This window comes from Cynocephalus volans, chromosome 13, assembly GCF_027409185.1.
Source record: "Cynocephalus volans isolate mCynVol1 chromosome 13, mCynVol1.pri, whole genome shotgun sequence".
Classification (NCBI taxonomy): domain Eukaryota; kingdom Metazoa; phylum Chordata; class Mammalia; order Dermoptera; family Cynocephalidae; genus Cynocephalus; species Cynocephalus volans.
The window spans coordinates 78735687-78761087 of NC_084472.1; the positions used below are offsets into that span (position 1 = coordinate 78735687).

General features: G+C 40.5%; 1 protein-coding gene and 1 pseudogene across 1 annotated transcript in view; both read left to right on the top strand.

Annotated features, from left to right (window-relative positions):
• The window catches only part of GALNTL6 (polypeptide N-acetylgalactosaminyltransferase like 6), a 1082002-nt gene that overhangs the window by 1047838 nt on the left and 8763 nt on the right, over nucleotides 1-25401 (top strand). The window contains exons 10-11 of the mRNA XM_063077473.1: nucleotides 8803-8919; nucleotides 16421-16570. Of these exons, the coding sequence (XP_062933543.1) occupies nucleotides 8803-8919; nucleotides 16421-16570 (267 nt within the window). The remainder of the gene's footprint in view (nucleotides 1-8802; nucleotides 8920-16420; nucleotides 16571-25401) is intronic.
• On the top strand, nucleotides 3219-4782 carry LOC134362119 (keratin, type II cytoskeletal 8-like; annotated as a pseudogene).

The following is a 25401-nucleotide window of genomic DNA, read 5'->3' on the forward strand; positions in this document are numbered from 1 at the left end:
GGGGACTGGAAAGTCCAAAATTGAGGGACTGCATCTGGTGAGAACCTTCTTGCTGTGTGATAACATGGTGGAAGACATCACATAGTAAGAGAGGGTGAGAGCATGTGAGACAGAGAGGAAAAGGGGGCTGAACTCTTGTGACAACTTATTCACTCCCATGATAATAGCATTAATTTATTCATGAAGGCAGAACCCTCATGATCTTATCACCTCTTAAAAGTTCCACCTCTTAGTACCATCACCACACAAATAAATTTTAACATGAGTTTTGGAGGGGACATTCAAATCATAGCAACTGCTAATGGGTTAAATTATGTCCCCCCAAAATTCATGTGTTGAAGTCCTAGTTCACAGCACCTCAGAATGTAATCTTATATACAATAGGGTTGATGTAGATATAATTAATTAAGATGAGGTCATACTAAGTAGGGTGGGCTCCTAATCCAATATGACTGGTATGCCTATAAAAAGGAGAAATTTGAACACCAAAACATACACAAGTAGACCACCACGTGAACATGAAAGCAGAAATCAGGGTGGTACATCTACGAGCCAAGAAACACCAGAGATTGCCACAAGCCACCAGAAGTTAAGATAGAGGCACAGAGCATCTTCTCCCTCACAACCCTCAGAAGGAACTAACCCTGCCTACACTTTGATCTTGGACTTTTAGCTTCTGGAACTGTGAAACAACAAATTTCTGTTGTTTATTTCACCCAGTTTGTGGCACTTTGTTATGGCAGCCCTAGCAAACTAATACATCCTCATGTAAAAGAATGAAATTGTGATGTTACCTTACACCATATACAAAATATAACTCTAAATGTATCAAAGACCTAAACATAAAAGCTAAAAATAGAAAACTCAGAATAAAACAGAGGAGAAGATCTTCATGGTCCTGGATATGGCAATGATTTCTTAAATAAGATATCAAAAACACAGGCAACAAAAGAAAAAATAGATAAAACTTGATTTCATTAAAATTAAAACTAGGGTGTATCAAAAGCACTATCGGCAGAGTAAAAAGGCAATCCTCTGAATGGGAAAAAAATATTTGCAAATCATACACCTAATAAGGAATTAATATCCAGAATATATTTTTTAAAAACTCCTAAAACTCAACAACAAAAACACAAACAACTCAATTCAAATTGCACTAAAAGACCTGTGTAGACATTTCTCCAAAGCAGGTATACAGATCTTCAATAATCACATCAAAAGGTGTTCAAAATCATTTAATCATTAGGGAAATGCAAATCAAAACCACAATAAGATACCACTTCACACCCCCTAGGATGGCTGATATAAAAAATGGAAAAGTACAAGTATGGGCAAAGAGGTGGAGAAACCTTATGTTACTGGTCGGAATATAAAATGGTATAGCCGCTATGGAAAATAGTTTGGCACTTCCTCAAAAACTTCATAAAATTATCATATGACCCAGCAATTCCACTCCTAGGTATATACCCAAAAGAATTGAAAACAAGGATGTGAACAGATATTTGTATGCCAACATTTACACAAGCATTATTCACAGTAGTCAGAATGTGGAAATAACCTGTGTCCATCAATGCATGAATGAATAAACGAATGTGGCATGTGCATACAGGTTGAGCATCCCAGTCTGAAACTCTAAAATCCAAAATGCTCCAAAATCTGCTGACGTGACCCTCAAAGGTCATGCTCAAAGAAAATGCTCGTTGGAGCATCAGATATTCAGATTTGTGATGCTCAATAGGTATAATGCAAAAATCTAAAAGAAAAATCTGAAATCTGAAACACTTCTGGTCCCAAGCATTTTGATATTCAGTCTGAATTCATATATGTATTCATACGAATGCCATTCAGCCTTAAAAGGGAATGAAGTTCTGATACATGCTACAACATAGATAAACCTTAAAGACATTATGCTAAGTGAAATAAGCCAGACACAAAAGGACATATAGTTCCACATATATGAGGTATCTAGAATAGCAAATTCAAAGAGTCAGTAGAATAGAGGTTACCAGGGGTTGGGGAAAAGGGGAATGTAGGGAGTTATTATTCATGGTTAATTGTTGTTTTTTTAGGCAATGAAAACATTTTGGAAATGGATAGTGGTGATGGTTACACAGAATTTTGAATGTACTTAATGCCGCTGAATTCAATGCTTAAAAATGCTTAAAATGATAAACATCATGTTACTTATATTTTACTATAATTTAAAAAAAAAAAAAAAAAAACATGAGAAGATGGAAGATGTCAAAGGCCTGAGAGACTGGAAAGGAAAGGAGTGGGATATTCAGTATCTAAAACTAGAATCCGCAGAGATCATTAATTGATTGAGGGAATAAGAAGGAGAAAGATAGGTGTGTCTGGTGTGGCACCAGGCTGCCAGGGTGAGATCTTGGGTGACTTCATATAACATTAGCTAGATTACCTGGTGATGCAGACTAAGAATAGGTCTGGAGGGATGGGCTACAGCTCGTTGGGTTGTAGCCTCTTTGGGTTTGAAGTGCCTGTGGGACACCTCATAACATAATAGAAATACGATCTGTCTGTGACATCACTCCATTTACCATCACAAATGATTCAACTGAAAACATAAACAAACCAACAAATAAATAAGTAGCTAACATTTGCTAACCACTTACAATGTATCAGACACTGTGCTTTGCACGCATCGGTCTAAGCCTCACAACGACTGTTGGTGGCGTGATCGTCCTTGTTTTACAGACCTTATACTGAGCCATACCACATCATTTGCTGTTCCATAAAAAATGCCTTGCCCTGTCAAATCTGTGTTTCTGTTCACTTCTGGTCCCTAAGGCTACAGTATCCTTCTGTCCCTTCATTCTGGATTCAACTCTACTCATCCTCCAGAGCCCCTTTCAATGTCATCGGTTCTACTAAGGGCTCCAAACTGTCCCCACTCAGAATTGATCATTTTCTCATCAGTCCTCACTTGGCATTTAGTCTCTTAAGAAGATACCTTCAGAATGATGTCTCCCCAACAAGACTGTAGGCTCCTTGGCAGCAGAAGCCACTGTTTCTTAGTCTTTGAATTTCCATTCGTACTTCTCAGAGTGCCCTCCATTTGGAAACACTCCTTGAATGTTGACTTTTTATACATGGATAAACTGAGCTTTAAAAAGGAGTATAATCCCACCTAGAGCAGCTTCTTGGTTCCTTTTTGAATCTCTACCTGGTTCTGCCCACTCGCCTCCACAGCCTCCACCATGTCCATCAGGGTGACCCAGAAGTCCTACAAAGTATCCACCTCTGGCCCCTAGGCCTTCAGCAGCTGCTCCTACATGAGTGTTCTTGGTGCCCACATCAGCTCCTCGAGCTTCTCCAGGGTAGGTATCAACCACAGCAGCTTCCAGGGTGGCCTAAATGCCAGGATGGGCCTGGGCCTGGGTGGGGCCTACGCTGGGGCCAGTGGTGTGGAGCCATCACGGCCATCAGTGAATCAGAGCCTGCTGAGCCCCTTTAGCTAGAGGTGGACCCTCAATATCCAGGCCAGGAGAAAGAGCAGATCAAGACCCTCAACAACAAATTTGCCCCCTTCATCAACAAGGAACAGTCCCTGCAGCAGCAGAACAAGATGCTGGAAAACAAGTGGAGCCTCCTGCAGCAGCAGAAGATGCTCAGAGCAACATGGACAACATGTTCCAGAGCTGTACCAACAACCTCGGGTGGCAGCTGGACTCACTGGGCCAGGAGAAGCTGGAGCTGGAGGCGGAGCTCGGTAACATGCAGGGGCCAGTGGAGGACTTGAAGAGTTAAGTACGAGGATGAGATGAAGAATGAACTTGTCCCCTTCAAGAAGGATGTGAGTAAAGCTTCCATGAACAAGGCAGAGCTGGAGTCTCACCCGGAAGGGCTGACCAACAAGATCAACTTCCTCAGGCAGCTGCATGACGAGGAGATCCAAGAGCTGCAATCCCAGATCTCAGACACATCTGTGGGCCTGTGCATGGACAGTAGCCAGGCCCTGGACATGGACAGCATCATCGCCAAGGTCAAGCTCCAGTACGAGAAGCTCATCAACGGCAGGTGGGCCGAGGCTGAGAGCATGGACCAGATCAAGTATCAGGAGCTGCAGACCCTGGCTGGGAAGCACGGGGATGGCCTGCATCACACGAAGACTGAGATCTCTGAGATAAACCAGAACATTAGCCAGCTCCAGGCTAAGATTGAGGGCCTCAAATGCCAAAGGGCTTGTCCAGAGATTGCCATCACTTATACCGAGCAGCGTGGGGAGCTGGCCATTAAGGACGCCAACATCAAGTTGGCTGAGCTGGAGGCCTCCCTGCAGCAGGCCAAGCAGGACATGGTGTGGCAGCTGCACAAGTACCAGGAGCTGATGAGCATCCAGCTGGCCCTGGACATCGAGATGGTCACCTACCGCAAGCTGCTGGAGGGCCAGGATAGCCGACTGGAGTCAGGGATGCAGAACATGTATCCATACAAAGACCACCAGCGGCTATTCAGGTGGGCTGGGCTCAGCCTACAGGGGCTTCGGGGCTTCACAAGCCCGAGCTACGGCCTGAGCTCCTTCCTGTCCAGCATTGGCTCTGGTGGGAGCTCCTGCTCCTGCAGCTGCACAAGCTCTTCCAAGGTGTGGTTGTGAAAAACATCAAGACCCATGATGGGAAGCTGGTGTCCGAGTCTTCTGATGTCCCGCCTGTGTGGATGGCCACTGCATCCCCTCCTAGCCTGCCCCCTCCTGTGGCTGCCCTAGAGCCTGTGGGGGAGGCAGCTGTGCTGGAGAGCATGGGGAACAGAAGGGCCACCTGAGGCTCAGCCCTAGCCTTAGCCTTCAGCCCACGCTTGCAGGGAGTCTACTGCCTGGGGTACCCCCTCTTGCTCATGCCCCAACTAAAAACCAATTCAATTGTCTTTTCCAAAATTAAGAGCCCCCCTGGCTCTGCAAACCGCCCCCTCCCCAAAGAAAAGAGGTATGTGACTAAGGTTACAGGGAAACTCACTTGCGTGTTGTGAGCAGAAACCAGACCTGTTCGGTTTCCATTCAGTTCTCTCCTCATATTGCACTGGTGTTTTGTCTTTCTAGCTCTGCATGTAAATTTGCGTTCTAAAATCAACCACAGTCCATAAAAGGGAGCATCTTCATTCTTTTTGCTATTTAAAAAATTCACTGCCAGAAATATTGGAAGTCTCAAGCCTTTCTCGCACTCATGTGCTCTCTAATGTCCTCACTAGGCTATAAGCTGCACAAAGAAGGGAACTGATTCTTTGTTATTTTTCACTGTCTACTCAGTATCTAGCATAGTGCCTGGGACATAGTAGGTACTTAATAAATATCTGTTGAATGACTAATGAACTCACTACTTCTTACTTAAAAAACCCTTAGGCTTTCAGAGGAAATTAGCACACCATGCTCTCATTTGTTGAGATAAGGGTAGACTCTCTGTAACAGACAACTGAATTATCTATCCCACATCTACTAGCCACCTTGACATTTATATCACACTCTCTTTCTTTTGTAACCTCTTATAAGAGCCTCCTGTGTGGGGTGGGGCCTGGGAAAGAGAGACAATGGTAAAGCTGAGCCTGACTTCTCTTGCATACCTAAAGAAATCCTTTACTGTCTGCCAGACCTATTCCTGATCCTTTCCCAAAAGGAGAGTATCTCTATAATCCTGTCCTACATAGTGATTCCCTCTTCCCTCATTTTCCTCCTTCTTACCATTCCTAGTCAAGCACAACCTCACTTTCCAAACCTGTTCAGCATCTCTCAGAATGTCTTGACACAATTTTAATGATGTCAAGCCTTGAAGCTGGACATCAAAGGGATAAAGCCCGAAAATTGTCTATTCTGTCATTCAATATTTTGTGTCCTAGATTTGGGGCGTGTGTATATGTATGAACCACTTCACCTTCAGCCACAGGTACAGAGCCCATGATGAAAAATATAATTCGTTTGTAAATGTTCTTGTCTGCATTTTTTGAAAATTTTTATTCAAGTGAACACATAAGTACTAGAAACAGTTCTATTAGAATTTTATGCACCTGTTTATTTTGACGGAGTTTGATTTTTGAGCAAAAGGAGAGGACACGAGTATGTGCTGGAGAGATGGGGATAAAAAGATGAGGAGAGAAGCAAGCGGCGGTGGCCAGACACTAATCCTGTCTCCAGCTGCCTACCTTATCCTATGCTGAACTCTCAGCATTTCCTCTCTGCCACAACTTTTTGCTGGAATTTACACAGATGTAGACAATTATGCCATTGAAACTTGAAATTTGGCTTCCAAAGCAGTTTATCCCATTGTCTACACAGATGCCACTTGAGTGAGAATTTGGAAAATTCAAGAGTTTGGAAATGGTATCCTCCATCCCTGCCAGAGCCCTTTCAAGCTCACAACATTCAAAAGCAAAATGAGGCTTTGGTGTGCATCTACAGGCAGATCTGCCCCTCAGCGACCCTGGCTTGTGCGTGTTCTTTTCTTCCCCACATCTTCCTTTTCCAAGAGAAGACCCCTCTAGAGAGTGAGCTCAGATGCCAGCTGACAAAGGAAGGCAAACTTCTCCGTCAATAGCCAAGTGACCATGGACCTACAAGCCTTTTTTCCGCAAATGTGGTTCAGAGCTCCTAGACTCAAGTAGAGAGGATAATAGCACCCTGAAGATATCTTCAGTATGAATTGATACTGGCTCTCGAAGAGTGTGTCTGTGAGTCAAAAGGCCCAAGAATGAACAGACACCTGCCCAGAGTTTTATCAGGCAGCTCTCAGGTTACAGACAGCTTTAGAAAACCAACACACTGGACTCAGATAAGGAGATCAAATAGGAGCTTTACGGAGAGTGCCAGGCTCCAGACAGCGAGAGCAAAATCTAACGCTGACCTTTTGGGTGTTTCTATTTCACTAGAGAAACACCATCACACATCAAGACATTGATTTTACAAAAGGCTTATTTTAAGCTTGGCCCCCCAAATTCCAGAGGAAAAGTTTCTCCCTGGTACTTGTTTTAGGGAAGGTGGAGAAAAGGTAAAAGAAGTAGTGAATCCGGTGCATTCCAACACCCAGCCAAGTACATTCCCTGTTTTTCTGGATCTCCCAACTACTAAGAGGAGGGATACAATTTTAAGCTTGGCCCCCCAAATTCCAGAGGAAAAGTTTCTCCCTGGTACTTGTTTTAGGGAAGGTGGAGAAAAGGTAAAAGAAGTAGTGAATCCGGTGCATTCCAACACCCAGCCAAGTACATTCCCTGTTTTTCTGGATCTCCCAACTACTAAGAGGAGGGATACAATTAGTTTGCGAGAGGTCGTAGGCAAGCATTTTCCCTAATTCAGGATTCAAACCTGTAGTCGATGAGTTCCAGGAAAATGAATATATAACTGCTTACATATATCAACTTACAGTTTTGTTTGTTTTTGCAAAAAATGTCTATAGCTTTCCTTGGATTCTCAGGGAGATCTGTAGGCCAAAGTAGGTTAAGGACTGTTGCCCTCTATCCTACATTATTTCATATTCCCCTGTCATCAGGGACAGAGACCCTTAAAGTAGAGGTCCAGTATGGAAAATGAACCCAACCTGTTGCCAAATTCCCTGAATAAGGAAACTAGTCCCCACCACATTGATTCCCTCCTGAATGATATTATACCAACCTCTACTTCAAGAGGAAATGAAACATAAGGTAGCCCCCTCCACCGCCACCATCTCTGTCCCTGCGTCATTTACTCCTCTCATGATACCCAGTATATTTCATGATAAGCTTCTCTACTTCATTTCCCAGTGGGAACAGGTCCAGTTCAGACATTCTTCTGTTGTGAAGAAACTCCTCACCTTATCTACTCATTCCAGGCAAAAGAACCTTGATTGAAATGGTCATTTAGGTCCATTCTGTTCTTGTTTCCATTGTCATAATGGGATTATCATAATCTAGGTCTACATAAAGGCATAAAAAGGATTAAGATAATTGAACCTGTGTGCACATACACACCTAAGTAACAAATTACAAACAATATCCAACTCTACTACAGGCTGTGGCTCTGACACTAACAGGTGTATTTGTCCAGGAAACGATGACAAAAGGACACATCTCTGTTTGGACTCTGCTTCTGTTGCTGTTTCTGCTCTTGATACAACATTTCATTGTTCACCCTTTTCCCTAACTATTCAGTTCCTTATTTCAGTGCTAATATGATAATTGTAAAGGATTACACTTTTTTTCTCACTCTACACTTTTCAAAGTTCAGGCTTCGGGGAGACAATCTTCATCCAGTATAGTATTACAATAGTACTGTCTAAATGCTAAACTATGACAACAGGTGTATACCAAGACCATTACAGCCAAAGTGGACTCTAAGGTCACCATATCCTGCCCAGAGCCATACGGGCTAAGTGACTCAGGCTCCTGCATCACACCCTTTACCTGCATCAGTGCTTCTTGTTGGATCTCTCTCCCCGCTAGCATGGTAATGGTAAAAGGTGCTACGAAGCAGGAAGATAACAAATTCCAAGTTAAGCACTCCCCGAAAAAGAAAAATCTCCCATTTTACAGAAGTCATGAACTCTATGCTACTTCCGAGGTTGCATTATCAACACATTCCTTTGCTGCAACCAGCTGCCATTTTGCTGTTTAACCATCTCATATTCTTTCACATATAGAGTAGACCACGTCATATTTCATTCTCTGCTTTTCTTCATCAATTGCATACAAACTCAGGGCCGCATTCAATAGTCGTGTAATCAAAAAGACAATCATGTATTACATAATCCATACAAGGATTGACAGGAGCTGCGATACAACAATAAAAAACAGCCCCATGCTCAATGTTCTTTCTTATTTCCACAGATTCGAAACGTGGCAGCAAACCTCTGTGTGGACAGCAAGCATGGAGCCACAGGAACCGAGCTGAGACTGGATATCTGTGTCAAGGATGGTTCTGAAAGGACATGGTCTCATGAACAGGCATGTCATCTCCCAGAAGTCATGGCAGTGGGGCTGCGAGGGGACGGAGGCAGGCATGGAGGAAAGCAGGGGGAGCAGACCTCTAGGGGGTGCACGTGGGCCTGGAGGGAGGTCGCCGTTCTGTCACCCACCAGCTCTGTAGTTAAGTGATTCACTTGGCTTCTCTGTTTCTGTTTCTTCTCAGAGAAGTTGTGATAGTCAATTGAGATAATGTGTACAAATATGCTTTAAATAGTAGAAAGGATGGTAGAACTGTTGATTGTAACCCTACTTTTATTTTCTTTCCCAGAATGATAATTTTTAAAACACAAAAAGCCTGTGGAGTGCTATAGCAGTCTTCCAACTATATTTCATGTTTTTAAAGAAAGACTCTGTTCTTCTGGTTTGGGACATTATCCAATCTTATTTTTCCCTTCTGGCTGTATATTGAAAAAAGCACATTACATAGACCTTGTTATAGTAGTAGTTTTTGATCTTAAGCATGAAAGATATCTTTGAGACAACAATACCTGACATGGATTTCATGGGATACTTTAAGACTAGGTACTGTTTTTGATTGTAAAACATTTCAGTGCAGCTCAGCTTAAGCAAGGTATGATTCTAACCCACTTTCAAACTTGAAAGTCTTGGGACTTTCCTCCCACTGTGTCACCTGGGAAATAGAAAAGATAGTGGGTAGAATTGTGTCTGCCCCTTTTCAGTGCTTTAGTCCTAAATTATAAAATATTCCCATAGGAAACTATAGAAAATATTATAGAAGATATTTGTGCATTCATCATACAGATTTAACAGGTATCGACAGCCATCGTCGTATTTTTAAAAGAATAAAAATTTATAGATGCTGTTAAAACTCCTTCCCCCATCCTATTCTGTTCTCTTCCTCTGCAGATATTTCCCAAGTTCAGGATAGTACGCCTTGCCTGTTCTTTCAATTTTCCAGAATTGTCCATAATGCCTCTCTTATGAAAACCAAAAAAGCAAACAAGCAGTCCCCAGAAAGGCATTACTGCTCTCCTATAGCTATATTCTTCAAGTGTCCATCTTGCATATTAAACTAGAAAAGGCCCGCCACCCAGCCTAGGACATTAAAGTGTTGTTCAGGTACATTGAGATTCAGTATGTGGACACCTTCCTCTCCTCACCCTATTGCCCGTCCTGTCCCCCACCCCCACCCTGCATTACAACACAGAGCAGCATGACATCAGGAAAACAGAAATAGACCAAGTCTACGGAACAGTCCAGAATTAATTCAGTCAAACAACAATGCCTCCCCACTAACCACTGGTCCGTCCGGTCCTTGAACTATTACCCCACAGCCTCATAGTGTTCTAGAAGGATCCTGGGCCTTGCAGTCAGGCCAATCTAGATTTCAGTTTAAATCATGTGGCCTTGTGAAATTGTTAAATCTTTCTAGGCCATAGTTCCTCCATCTTTAAATAGGAACAATAATACCCCACTCATAGACAGGGTTGTTAGGAGAATAAATAATATCTAGGATAGAACAGCATGTCACACATGTAGTAGGTGCAGAGTAAATGTACTTTCCCTTCTGCCTTCTCACACGCACCCACAAAATCTCTTTATGCTAATACCAAGTTAGAAATCTCTCTCAGGCCCAAGGCAGCTGTGACTTTGTCTCCATTTATCTGTTCCCAGCATAGTCTCCAAATACTAGTTATCACTCATTCAAATATATCCTGCGGTGTGTGGACACGTACCAGAGGGGTTTTCAAGAAGGCTCTGTGGCTCCAGGATTTACTGATAGGAATCAAATATCAGTGAAAACTGCCTTGCCGCCTCCTTGCTCTAGCACTTTCTGTAAGCCCCACAAGGATGTTGCCAGGGATCTGAGGAACAGCGTTGGACTGTCTCCTCCAACAGGCAATTCTGACTTCAGCCTGAGAGCAAGAGAGAAGGCTTAAGAGGCTATCAGTTGGCAAAAGGATGTTCTTTTAAAAGAAAGAAGAAAAAGGAGCAAGCCATAAGAAAAAGCTTCATCTCTTGAGCTAAATTCCTCTCTACTATTCAGCCCAACCAGGAAACACACCTGGCCACCTGGTGGATGAAGCATACTGAATGCCTCAATCAGGTTCAATATTTCTATCCAGTAACATTCTGGAATGAAATCTGCTCTGGCCTACACATTTTATTTGACACCTGAAAATGAATATAAGTACACCAACTATATTGCATACACTTTAAAAAGTGTTAATTTATTTTCCCACCTGCGGCTAAAATGCAAAAAATCTATGGGCTGTAATTCAAGATATGGTCACCAGAGAGCAGCACTAGACAAGCAGAAAACTACATAGACGGAACAAAAACACCAGTTAATCTAGCTCTTTAAAAAGATTTCCAGTCTCTAGAGACCCTAAAAATGAAGCTACAGGAAGATTAAATAAGGTCGACAGGAGGTGAAAAATGCATCATATTTAAAATATGTATCACCATATATTGACTTGGAAGTTAAAATATGACAAGCTGCTTCATTTGCCAGTAATTAACTGTAGGCCTTATTCAGTACATTACTCAATGACATAAAAATTAGGATTCATTCCTTAAATTTCTGCATGATAAAAGAAATATGTCAGGACAAGAAAATTATGGGTATTTTTTTAATTCAAAAGCATTCAAAGAACACAAAGGTGGAATTTCTTAGAATTGAAATGATCCTCTTTCTTTTTCCCCCCCAAAAAAACAAAAATAAAACACAAATGCATAAACAAAATTGTTACATGAGAGATAAAGAGGAGTCCATGGAAGCACGTTTAGAATAAAATGGCTTTTGTTGCAGAACACTAGTGATGACTAATCTGGCTTCTGTGAAGGAAGCAAATGTATGATTCATTTTTCCAGGCAATCTATTTAGCTGTTTGATATCACTTTAGCATTGTATGCTGACTCTTACTTTCCTTTAGGGAACAAGAAAGAAAAATCAAAATAGATCCTAATAAGACAGTGAGGGCTGGAAAGAAGACTCGCTCACTCCCATTACGAGTGCAAGGGAGAGGAGAGGGAGGAGCAGGAGCCCTGTGGCCTAATTTGGCTGTGCTCACTCTACAGACCCAGCACAGGCTCTGATCTCATGCTGGGGAGGAAGCATTGCAGCAGGCTCTCACCCTGCTCAGGAAGCACACAAATGCTCTTTTTCCAAGGCCTGGAGGGGAGATAAGCAAACAGAGATCAAGCAAGTCGATGCATGCAGCGAAAGAACAAATTCCTTTCCTTTGGGAAGAATAGTCTCACCATCAGGACAGAGCATACAGATGAGTATGCTTGAGTATACAGTGCAATGAGAAACATGCTATATCTCAGATTTCTGCAAACCACATAACGATGAAATAAAATATAACTATCCACGGAGAGAAAAAATATTTTCAATTATCTCAAGTCAGGTAGCAGATTAAGATAATAAGTATATTTACAGTACCAAAGCTAGTGAGCTTATTTATATAATACAGTACAGATCAAGGCAGCATTACACATTCCACATTAATATTAAAGCAAAGAAATGAGTTATCATTCTAAATCTATACTTACAAGTATAACTTGAAAGAAGAAAGTGGAGAAATAAACCTCAATTTACTTTAAATTGAGGGAATTGAGGTTGGAATAAAAAAAATCAGGGATTATTGTACAAGAAACCTGAATGAACTCTAAATACTTTGGTTAGTGAGAACAGCCCACGAATAAGAGACAAACTATGAATGTCACAATAATATTACCCAAAGCAAACAATGAATATAGTTTCATAATATCTGCTTATTTCTGCTTTGACAAGATTGCACACAGGAAAATGTGCCTAATGAATGAAAGACTCAATGCCTGATTGGTTTGACATGAACATTAGAATAAGATAAATGGCAATAAAAAGTATTTCAATGACATAAGAGAGAAAAAATTTGACTATGGTAGGTGCAGAAGAATAAAGCAATTGATACAATCGGAAGACATATCACCTGGGATGCAGGAAAGTAATCACCAAGTAGTAATAATGATAATAAGTAATGATGAAAAAAAAAAAAACATAAAACACTGCAAAAATTTCAGTCTAACAATCAGTCTACAAATGTAAGAATGAGCATTGTATTATAACAAACCCAGAAACAAGAAACAAAAGTCACCTAAGGATGCCCTGAGATATAATTGTGGCAATAGATGAGTAAGTCCGTCCAACAGGCAGATTTGTCTGTGTATGCTGTAACACAGGTATTCTTTTGGACCTAACTGATCCATTTAATAAAAAGTATAAAAATAGCGCCTATAAAAGAAGCCTGGATGCTTGAGGTGTGGCAGAGGCAACTACGTAGCCTCCGCAGGCCTGATTTTCCCCAACTGTATAACAAGGACTGTGCTAGGTAGTGGTTACAGTCCCTTTCCACTCAGAGTATAAAAACCAAAAAGAGACAGAGACAAAGAGGGAAATGAATAAACCAATCATGACCACTTGTTGCTACACTGGGTGGAACTGCTTATATTACCAGGGAAATATGACATTTAAATAAAATAAATATTTAACCAAAGCTAATAGCAGGTTTATAGGCCAGGGAATTTCTATCCAAATAATAGGTAATTAAATATAGAATCATCAACATTGAAAATTCAAAAAATGATAATTATCATTGCTATTGTTGTAATTAGACACAAACAGCACAGATTGATTTGAAGGACTAAAGAGACTAATTCATTCATCTTGACAATTATCTCAACATTCTATTAATATAATGAGAGCAAGTGTTATTTATTCAATAGAAATTTTACTGAGCATCTATTATGCATCATAAATTGTTCTGGATGCTAGAAACACAAAGATAAAAAAGATACAACCACTGGCATCAAGGATCTCACTGTCCAGTGAGGAATACAGAAACATAAAGAGATGATCATGATGAAATAAGGGAAGGAACAGAAAGAAGTGAGCAGCTCAAAGAGGACAGCTTCCTGGATAAGCTTCCTTAAATGACTGATGAGCATTAACTAGGTTGGCTGGTGAATGTTGTTGCCCTTATAACCAAAGGAACTCTCATGAACGAAGTTACAGAACACAAAATATAGCCTGATTTGTGCAAGGAACTACAAACATTTTAGTGGCACTGGAACATACACTAAAAGGAAAGGAATGCAGCTGGGAAGAACAGCAAAGGCCAGATTGTGCAAAGTTCTTCACATGTTAAAGAGTTTGAGCTTTATTCTCTAAGGTTTATGAGAAAATGTTGGTGGGATTTTAGGTTGAGAGGCAACACAGTCAAATAGGCATTGAAACAGGCTTCTCTGGGGGCTGAAGAGCACAGACGTAGGGAGCCAAAAATGGAAAATGAGGGGAAAATGTAAACAGCTAGGAGGTCATTGCAATGAATCCAGACAAAAGATATTGAGATCAGTGGTTGTGGAGATAGAGAGGAAGGGACTAATTCCAGAAAAACAAAAGTGGCCAGGCTTGGTAATTGATTAGATGAAGATGGAAAGGAAGACAAAGGAGGTAAAGACTCCCAGGCTGCCAAGCTGAATGATATTATCACCAACTAAAACAAGACAAAGGAGTAAAACAAAATAAAATCAGTTGAGTTCAGGATATGTTGAATTTGAAATGTCCATGTCACATGCAGTTGGGAAATCCTACAAGCAGCCAGACATAATGCAATTGATGAGGTATCAGGACATTGGGGAGACTTGAACTGAGAGTGTTTAAGACCAACCAGGGAAGGTGCAAGGACAGGGTCCAAGAGAGAATCCTGAGCAACACCTGTGTTGAAGAGTCAGACAAAAGAGGGATGGGCAAGACAGAGTTATAAAATAACAGAGGAGCTCAGTATTTCAAAGGCTAAGGGAGTAGCAAATTCTAATTAGAAGAGAGTGATAAAATCAGGTATAGCTGCATAGACAGTTCCTCGAGAAGACATTCTTCTGCACAGGATTTAAATGAACCTAAAAATGTCTCAGTCCACAAATATATTTTAAAAAATAAGTAAATTAAAAAAAAAAAACTCTAGGAAAAGAGACTACACAATTCTTCCTCATAAATCTATTTCAAATGCCTAACCTAAAACCCCTTGTCCTTCTGTTTAAAATACTCTCTTGTGTTCTGCCTTCCAGAGAATCAGAATATAGTCACTGACCATTACTCAGGCAACTGTCTTTCATATGTTTGATTTAGATCATTTCTTTCTTATTTTCTTCAGACCACTTAACCCACTCCCATTTTTCTTCAGATCTCCCACCACTTCACTTTTTGTCAGCCATCCTAGAATTCTGCCAGAGTCTACCTTTTCTTTCCTGGGCAGGACATAAAACTGAAATATACTGAGGGCCGGGTCAGTGTTAATAAGTGTGCTATCTACATACAGCTCAGTATTGTGCCTGCTTTTATATCAACACGGTCTCCCTGACAGCTCTTCTTTATTTTGCAGTTCACAGCTTGGCTTCACACAGCCAGCCTGCCTTAAGTCCTATTGTAAGAATTATGTAACCTTACTGGAATTTTCCAATGGGAAGAAATCATACGGCTCATCTAGTCCACTTTCCCACTTACTTAAGGATTTCTCCTACTGCACCCCTCAACTGTTATCCAGCCTCAAATAACTCAAGAAAATGCCCTTCTGCTACATGAATGTTGCTTGTTTGTTGATTTAATATATCATAAAATCAATTTAGTGAATCATAAGTATCATTTTTAATATAATAGATTGGGATGGATAAAATAGGATAGACTAGGATAGGAAAAGTTTGAATGGATTGTAAGAGTCTATTAAATGCTGTTAAGTGTAAATATCATTTCGTGAAACTTGTTTCAGTTGGGGTGAGGGGAAATCATGTATGTGTGTAAACTGTGTTTCTTACTGTGAGTTATAGTCTAGAAATTCTATATTGCTCTGCAGAATTACTCTTACCAATTCTAAAATATTAATTTGCCTATTCTTTACTTCATCAAGCTTAGCTTTCCTTTAGATTTTTTCAAGGTGCTAGCATCAATTCAGCTCAACTGTACTCCTTGTTTTTGGGGTTTTTGGTTTTTGTTTTTGTTTTTGTTTTTCAGTTAATTTGCTCATTTATGCTATGTAGCATTTGATCCAGTAACATTTTATTTAAAAATCCTCCCTCTCCCTCTCTCCTCCTTCAACCTCTCTCTCTCTCTCTCTCATCCTCTCTCCCCCCTCCCCCCTTCCCCCATCTTCCCCTACACACACACACACACACACACACACACACACACACGCACGCACGCACGCACGCACGCACGCACGCACACACACACACACACAGAGCTAACTGGGAACTCCCTATTTGCATGTTTTGGCAGCCTGGGCAAAAGCTGCAGCTGTTATTGCTACAGCACCTCATGACACATGCTTTTTCCAACACTCTATTATGCCAAGACATGAGTCTTTCTAGTAGATCACAAAGCAGAGCTCTCCATTGCTAAAAAGACATACCTCCCCCTGCTCTCGAATCTTCTCTCCAAAATAAACTCACTGCAGCTTTTCTGCTATTGTTGCTTTGCTAGCTCTTTACCTTTGGATGGAGAGAAGATGTTCGACCTGGTGAGCCACTGCACACCCGAAAATTCTGCTTCGATGCGATCTCACACAACAGCCCAGTCACTCTCTATGACTGTCATGGCATGAAGGGGAACCAGCTCTGGGGATACCGGAAGGTGAGAGTCAGTTCATTGTGGTCATTCTCAAACTGTTGTAGCCTAAGGTTTTCTAACTCAAAATTTTCTTTGAAAACACATGGGACAGACATACACACACATTGGCTCACACAATTGGAGATCACAAACATACATTAAGATAAAGCCACCATGTATAGGAAGGGACGTGGCTTTGCTTGTTATGTATACATCCATCACAATCAATTATGACTGAAAAATGGCTTTGAGCCAGAACACTAGCACTACGGGGGATGGGTCCAGGCTTAGCCCAGCCACCTCCCAAAGAGGGGCCATGTATCCAATAAACAAATATACACATGCATGCTTTTTAAGAATCCCAGTTCACAACACACACATGCACACATACAGCCACAGAGATTGATGCCTATTTGTTATATATCTCAGGCTCACTTGCTTGGGACCTGTCTGGATTAAGACAATTACATTTACACAAATATTTATATATCTATGTAGATAAAATTGTTGCACCCCTTATACAAAAAGTGACTCATTTGTAATTTGGCCAAAATCCTAAATGTATCAAAGGAAAATTCATTTGGGAAACTTGAAAGTTTAAAGAATTATAAAGTTAACAATGACAGGAAAATAGTTCAAAAACAAATACTATATAAATGTACATTTTATTGACTTAATAAAATAAAGTGCAATTTAATTATTCCCTTAAAATATTTTCATTCCTTTTGATAACTTTTTAGAATACTGTGCAAAATTGTTTTTCAACTTCTTTGCTTTTTGAGGCAGGACTTGGTCGTCAATTAGCAATTACCCCAGAGGCTCCATTCTGCTCCTCAAACCCACAGAGCTGCCAGGGCCTTCCTGGCCAGGTAGAAGATGTCCTCCATCGGCTTCTTCCCACCCTGGCATAATCCAGCCTTACCTTAGGCTATAAAGAAAATGTAATACCCACCCCTTTAATCAGGAGCTTGGCTATCCTGTGGCTGAGGCAAGGTCACTGTCCCCAGAAATAACAGAAAGCTGAGGGGAAGAAGCCATGGACAATCAATACAGGGGCCACTGGTCATGACACTTGTTTCCTCAATAAACATTCTCGTTTCCACCTCTTACAGGTGGGCCCCTAAAGCCACATTCACTCAAAGGCAGACTTGTGTATAAAGTTTATCCTGCACACCACTACCCACCCCCAGCACCTTGCAGACTGCGACTGTGCGCCCAGAAAAAGTACAAAGTGTCAGTTGTTATGATGTCTGTCTACAAAATGATTTAAAATCAAAAGAACTGCTAAGAAGATGGTGTCAGATATAATAAGAGGGTCGGGGGAATCACTGCAATAGGACAACCTCACTGTTCTCTTTATGAAATGTATAATAAATGATTAATCTGTGAAACCCTTTTGCTATTCATTTTGACACAGTCTGTATGGTACACAAAGTAATCTTTATTTTTTTTAATGGTTATATTCTGACCGTTAAGAAGTTACTTCCTGTACACATCAATAAAACATCTTCTTCACCATTCGCCTAGTATGCTTGTGGTCCCTAATGAACAGGACATTTCTCATTACTGTACATTCACAGCATGAGAGACAGACAGACCACTCAATAATATGCAATTAAGCCAAGGAAATACAGTTGTTTTCATTAGGGAGCTTACAAAAGCTTACAGAATGGATAAGACCAACCAATACATGTGCACACTGAGCTCCTGGGGAGAAAAACAAAACAGGCTTCAGTGATTTCAAGAGCTAACTCTTATGAGCTTTAACACTTAAAACCTTTCCAGGATCCTCAGGGATTGGTGAAAAGAACCCACTAGATGCAGTTGTGCTGTGGCTCTCAGCTCAGATCTTTTTGTAGCTGTTGGCTTTGCATTGCTTAGCAAAAGGTAACCCTCAATGTGTATTTATACAGTAAGCAAGGTAATTATACTTCATCAGGAACACGCCAAAGTCTCAAAATGGAAAGTTTCTGAGATGTCTCATCTTGGTCAATGACTCAGGCCTATTCAAATGTACTTGTTTTAGACAAGTCCTCTTGTTTATTCCAAGGGCTATGCCCAAGACCTAAAGAGAGAAAGCACACAGGGAGAAATCTCTCTGGGGTGCTGCTGCCTAGTCTATTGAGACCACTAGTTGGCCCTGGGGCTTCTAACAGCTTAACAATCTTTTGAGTTTGCTTTGAAGCTGCCCCTTTATATTAGCATATTCATGAATAAACTAGGATCCGCAAGACTGTACTAACTACCTAGTGAGCTGCAGTGGGCCATCTCCTAAGCTCCTAAGGTAATCACCATGATCATCTCCAACTGTTAAAGAGGCATTGAGCTAGTGCTTTACACACATTACCTCAAACCTCGCAATCATGTAAGTACCATTATGTATAATTTACACAGGAAGAAACTGATACTAACAGATTTGTGGCAGAGCCAACACTCAAACTCAGGTGAATAAGTCTTTAAAGACTCAGCTCTTTCCTCTGCCACATTCTTAAGAAATGAGATCAATATTCCCTAGGAGAGTTCCCAATGCTTGTTGGATTCAGTGCTGCTGATGCCAGCCAACCCCTCCTCCCAGCTACATAGAGATTTGGAGAAAGAAGGTGCCCAGAGCTACCTTGTTTGAATGGGTGGATGTTGTTGTCAGGCCCCACGTTCTGGTCCATCAGCAGCTATCAGCGTTCAGTTATTTTTAGATGTGGCTCTTTGCCACTACAAAAGGAGAAGGGCATCCTCTATTCTGTGATTTATGACTATGTTCCATTGCACAACTGTATCCCACAACAGCAGCTACCCAGGATGAAGAATCCCATTCTTGGTTTTCTTTTACCACCAGGGGGACCCCTATTACGAGAACAGTGAGTTGTTGAAACAACCTCAGTAAAAATATTTAAATTGTTACCCAGCATTGGAAAGGAGAAACTGTCTTTCTTTTTCAACCTCCACATCTAACTGATCACTAAAACTTGTCTCGCCTCCCCCACCCCCCAGTCAATATCTCTAAAATCCATGCCCTCTTTGACACTTCAGCCCCTGGCCTGGTTGCAGCCCTTCCCATCTTACCCCTGGATTCCTGCAGTAGCTTCCTAAAGGGTCTCTCTGCCTCCTGAACTTTCCCCCTCCAACCCATCCTCCCTCCTGAAGTCAGAGGAAGTTCCCATGAAATCTGGTCATTGCATTCCTCTGTTTTGTAACATCGCTTGGTTTCTCATTGAGTAGAAGATAAAGCGCCCTCATCTCCTAATTCTCATCCTGACCCTTCATGATCTGGTCAACATAATGGTTGCCTGTTGAGCCTTAGAGTTAGTCAGGCTTAACACATCCTAATTCATCATGAAATCGTAATGTGATCTTCAGTTATTTATTTTGCATCTATCACTTTCCACTTCTTTATCAATATAATGGGAATGATAATTAAATAGATAAACCATGTAAAACTTCTAGCACAGTTTCTGATTGTGTAATCAAATTTCCATCTGTGTGGGTGACAAATGTACTTTCTATATTGATGTTAGTGGCGAGGTATATCCTGATATACTGCATCATCATTGAAGCAATCTTTTCTCAGCAACATTAACTGTTGTTATCCTCCCAAAGTTAAGAGCTATCTCCCATGCCCTCTTCTTTTTAAGTAAACGTTATTGGAGTACAACATATATCTTAATTCGAGTTTCCCCAGAGATGTACCCTAAGGTAGAATTTGAGTGCAAATGGTTCATTGGAAGGTGGCCCAAAAAAAGTCTTGGTAGGGAAGGAGGAAGTGAAATGGGGAAGAGATAGGAGCCGATAAAGGGTGCATTAACAAGCAGGTACTACTGTGGGCAGCTAGAGCTCAGTCCTACCAAAGATCTCTAGAAATGATATAAAACACACATCAGAGAGCAAGGGAGTTGGGATATTTATACACCACTTCAGTCAATCTTCAGTTAGGACTGCTCTCGAAGGGAGTTATTCTCCGACATGTCTGGCCTGCTGCTGTTACAGACAGAACTGTTGTTGAGGCCGGAGAAAGTCCTTAGGCAAAGAGATGCAGTGGCTGATTGCTGGAAGCTGGGCCAGCATGCAGTGAAGTGGTAAGGCCTTCACCATGGACAGGGAGCAGGCACCACATGAGAATCCAGTTGCTCCACATGCTCACCAACACGTGGCCTTGTCAGTTTCTCTCTTCTTTTTATTCTGTGATTGTAAAGTGATATCACATGTCTGTTAGCCATTTTGGATATCTACGATGAAAGAACTTAAGTGTTTTGACCATTTTTTAACATGGGTTATCTGCCTTTTCCTCACAGATTTTTAGGGATTTTTTAATATATCTAGATACAAGTGCTTCGTTGGCCATACGTATTACAATATCTTATTCCAGTCGGTAACTTGCCTTTTTCTCTCTAGTGGAGTGTCTTGATGAAAACACTTTTGATTAGTGTTTCTTTATGACTAGTGTTTTTTTGTGTCCTGTTTAGGAAACCCTGGCCTATACCAAAGTCATGAAGATAGTCTTCTAAGTTATCTTTGGAAGCTTTATTGTTTAATCTTCTACATTTTGGTATATAATTTCTTGAAATATTTTTACGTGTATAATGTAAAATGAGGTGGATTCATAAATGTATGTATACAAATATATATATGCCTATATATATATGTATATATATATGAATTGCATATCTATATGCAATTAATTAATCACCATTTGTTTAAAAGACCATTTCTTCTAATGCACTGAAGTGGTACTTTTGTTGTAAGTCAAGAAGCCTTATATACATGGGTCTGTTGTTGAATCCTCAGGTTTTTACCATCTGACTAAGTAGCCTTAGCCATAGAGAAAGTAAACTAATAGAAATGGAATAACTTAATCTAATAAGAGGCATATGCATAAACCCACAACCACCATCACTCAGAGGCGAAATGTTAAATCTTTTCTACAGAGACTGGAAATAAAATAGGGTGTAGGCTATAATCACTTCTATTCAGCCTTGTACAGCAAATCCTAGTCAGTGTAATCAGGCAAGATAAAGAAATTTAAAGGTATGAGAATTAGAAAGGAAAGAATGAAACAGTCTATTCACAGATGACATGTTTTGGTATTTTGAAAATCCAAAGGACGATGCAGCTAAACTATTAAAAATTAATGGGTAAATTTAGCATAGCCCCAAGATGAAAATCAGTTGTCTATATACTAGCAACAAAAAATAGAAAATGAAATTAAAAAGTTATTCCATTTGGTCATCATGAAAATCATCAAATAACTAGGAAAAAAATCTCACCCGAAATGTTCAAGACCTTTACACAAAAATACTATAAAACATCATCAAGGAATGTTTAAAAATATAGAGGGGTCTATCATATTCAAGGATTATAAGACTCAATATTCTGAACATGTCAGTTTTCAAATTGATCTGTACATTTAATGCAAAATCAATCAAATCCCAACAAGATTATTCAGAGAAACTGATAAACTGATTCTAAAATTTACATCAAAATAAAAAGGCCAAGAATAGCCAAGAAAAACTTGAAGAAGCAAAAAAGAAACCAAGCATTAAAGTACTAAACATTATAAAAAGCACCAGGTATCAAAACATTATAAAAGTACATTCATTAATGTAGCATGCTATGGGCATAAGGCACTCTAGAAGGTCAGACCTGACTATTAATATTTTTTGAAAGCTCCAAAGAGGTTCTACCAGGCAGTCAGGTGGAGGCACACTTTTCTAGCTTCAATTTTTACCTACTTTCTTTAACCTCCTCCTCCCTCCTGCTGTAGCTGGAATTTGCCCCTCTGCCTGCACTCCTATACCATTTCATTCTCTTCTTTGTACTTGTGACACTGTATTATGTGTAGTCAGTCACTTGTCTCCCCTTAATGATCTGAGGGCAAGAACTTTTTAAATGTCTATATGGCCTGCCTAACATCTAATATATGAAGTTCCAAAATAAGCTCTCAATGACTAGCTTACAGGAACCACTGGGTTTGTTTACTGATAGGAACCCCTCCATCATGAACCCCAAGCTGTGCTGGATAAAATATAAAACATTTCTCTGTCTCAAAACCATATATACAACCTCCCCAAAGACCAAAAATGGAAGATTTTAAATTACTTTTCTTAGTTGCTTTCTGGGTAGTTCTTATAGTTTAATTTCCATAAGAAAGGACTTAAAAATAACAGCAAGCAGGAAGTGCCGAAGGTACCTGCCAGACTGACTTGATAACAATGGATAACAACGCAGCACTACTTCTCCCTCCTGAGTGGGTGGAATTCTTGGCATGTGCCCACATGGGACTCTTTTATTGTAACTTATAATATATGCCAGGGTTTTAGCCCATCAGCTAATAAAATCATGCCGGTCCACAAAGGTGCCAGACAAAAGGCCACAAAGTTGTTATTTTAAATCATTCTGGTAAAATGTTGACTTAGGACCTAAAATGAGGAAAGTGTATATGAGTTTAACAAAAAAAAAAATATGTAATTCAACCTTGGTTCTGACACATGAAATCCCTACAAAATCCTGGACTTGTGGTCGTACTCGGGTGGTCACATTCTCCCACGTCAGCCAACTCATTTCTGGACTATCCCAACTGTGAGAAACCTCTTCCCTCACCTTTGGTATCACAAAGATTAAATTTAATCCATTCTACTCAAGACAGGTCCCAAATATTTGAACTATGCTTGCCTGGACTTTAATCTTTACTTCTGACTAAATGGCCCAATTTCCTGCCACTGCTCTTCATATGACTTCATTTGGATCTACCTCAGTCCCCCAGACACTCACTCCTAATGTGCTCCAGATAGTCCTAGAGAGAAGCCTGATGCTCAGAACAGAGCACAGTAGTCTAGGTGTGTTTTAATCAAGGAAGGTAGAATGAGTTTCTAGCACCCTTTGTTATGAGCAATGTGTATTAGTCCATTTTTTGGTGTTTCTATAACAGAATACTTAAGACTAGGTAATTTATAAAGAACAGAGGTTTATTTGACTTGTGATTCTGGGACAGCTGCATTAGGCATGGGCCTCAGGCTGCTTCTACTCATGGTGGAAAATGGCAGGCAGCCAGTGGGTACAAGCAGATCACATGGTGAGAGGAAGCGAGATAGACAGGAGGTGCCAGCGTCTTTTAAACAACCAGCTCTCACGGGAACTAATAAAGCAAGAACTCACTCACTACCCCCACCCCCAAGGGAGAACATTAATCCATTCAGTGAGGGATCCGCCCCCATGACTCAAACAGCTCCCAGCACTGCCACATTGGGGATCAGATTTCCACATGAGTTTTGGGAGGACAATACATCCAAACTCTATCACAATGTTTATATTATTTTAGCCTGAGTTGATTGATTTTCCACTTTACTTCACACACTTGGCTTTTTAATGAGCTTTCTGTATTTAAAACAAACAAAAAAACCCACAGTCATCAGTTCATGTTTTGCTACACAGACACATTTCTTCAATCTTGTACCTCTGCGGTTCATCTTTTACATTCATGTACCTGTCCATTTGTTTCTATTAAATTCTATGTCATCACATTTATCCTAATGTAGGTTTTGACTCTTTGATCCAATTTATTAGCAATTGAACTAGTTTGGTTCTGTCCATGGATTGGACCAGCATCCATTCATACTTTCATCTAAGTTATTGATCCCAATGCCCCAAGTCAGGAACTGAGCCCTCTAACATATAATAGTGGAGACATTGATCCATTAGTGAGCATGATTTGGTGGAAATTGCTTAACCAGATACAATTCACCTAATAAGAGTATCTTCTAGGCCACCTTTCTCTAGCTTGCCCATAAGAAAACAAAGATGGACTTTTCAAACATCTTGCTGAAAACCAGATGCACAAAGTCTGCAGTGTTCCCCTGTTTGTAATAGAAGACTTAAGTTATTGTACCTTAACAAATTATGATCCCTATGCAGAAGACTTCAGTTCAAATTGACAGTTCAGCCATCTGTCAAAGAGGAAGGCTAACTCCGAGGCAGGCCATGTACTCACCCCAGCAATGAAGCTAACATTTCAACAGATAGTGTTATTTTTCTATTCTGGTTTTTATCTGTGTGTCTAACCCAGCTGAAGTCGCTTAGTTGTCACAACCATCTAATTTTCGACATTTCAACTTAGCAATATTCCTACCAGTTACCATTTTACCTCACATACTTACCTGCCATTCTCTGGTCATGTAGAAGTAGAAAGGCTCTATCACATACAATTCTCAGCCTCTGATTTAAGGACAAAGTCTTCCTGAATTGAATGCCTGCCAAAATCTAGACTGTCAAATAAAAAAGAATCTTGATGATAGGAAATATGGTGACTTAAATTAGTATTTGCTGATAAGGTCAATTCTTCCCTGCCAAGCACGTGTGGGGTTGGAGCAAGACTATTAACTGGCTTGGCCAAGAAGAGGGTTTAAACATAACTTAGAGAGTAAGAACACAGATTCTGGGTCGCCAGGGGCTGAGACTTAAGTCATTGGCTCAACTCTGGGTCCTGGCTCTGGAACCTTCAGAAACTGCCTTACTTCTGTTTCCTCATTTTTAACATGGGGATAATATACAAGCAAGACTCCGAAAGCACAGGCAATAAGAATGAAAAAATAAACAAATGGGATTATATCAAACTAGAAATCTTCTGCACAGCTAAAGAAACAGTTAACAGAACAAAAAGACATCCTACAGAATGGGAGAAAACATTCACAAACTATGCATCCAACAAAGGATTAATATCCAGAATATACAAGGAACTCAAACAACTTTCAGTAAAAAAACAAGTAACCCAATTAAACAATGGGCAAAGGAGCTGAATAGGCATTTCTCAAAGGAAGATGTACAAATGGCCAACAGACACATGAAAAAATGCTCAACATCATTCAGCA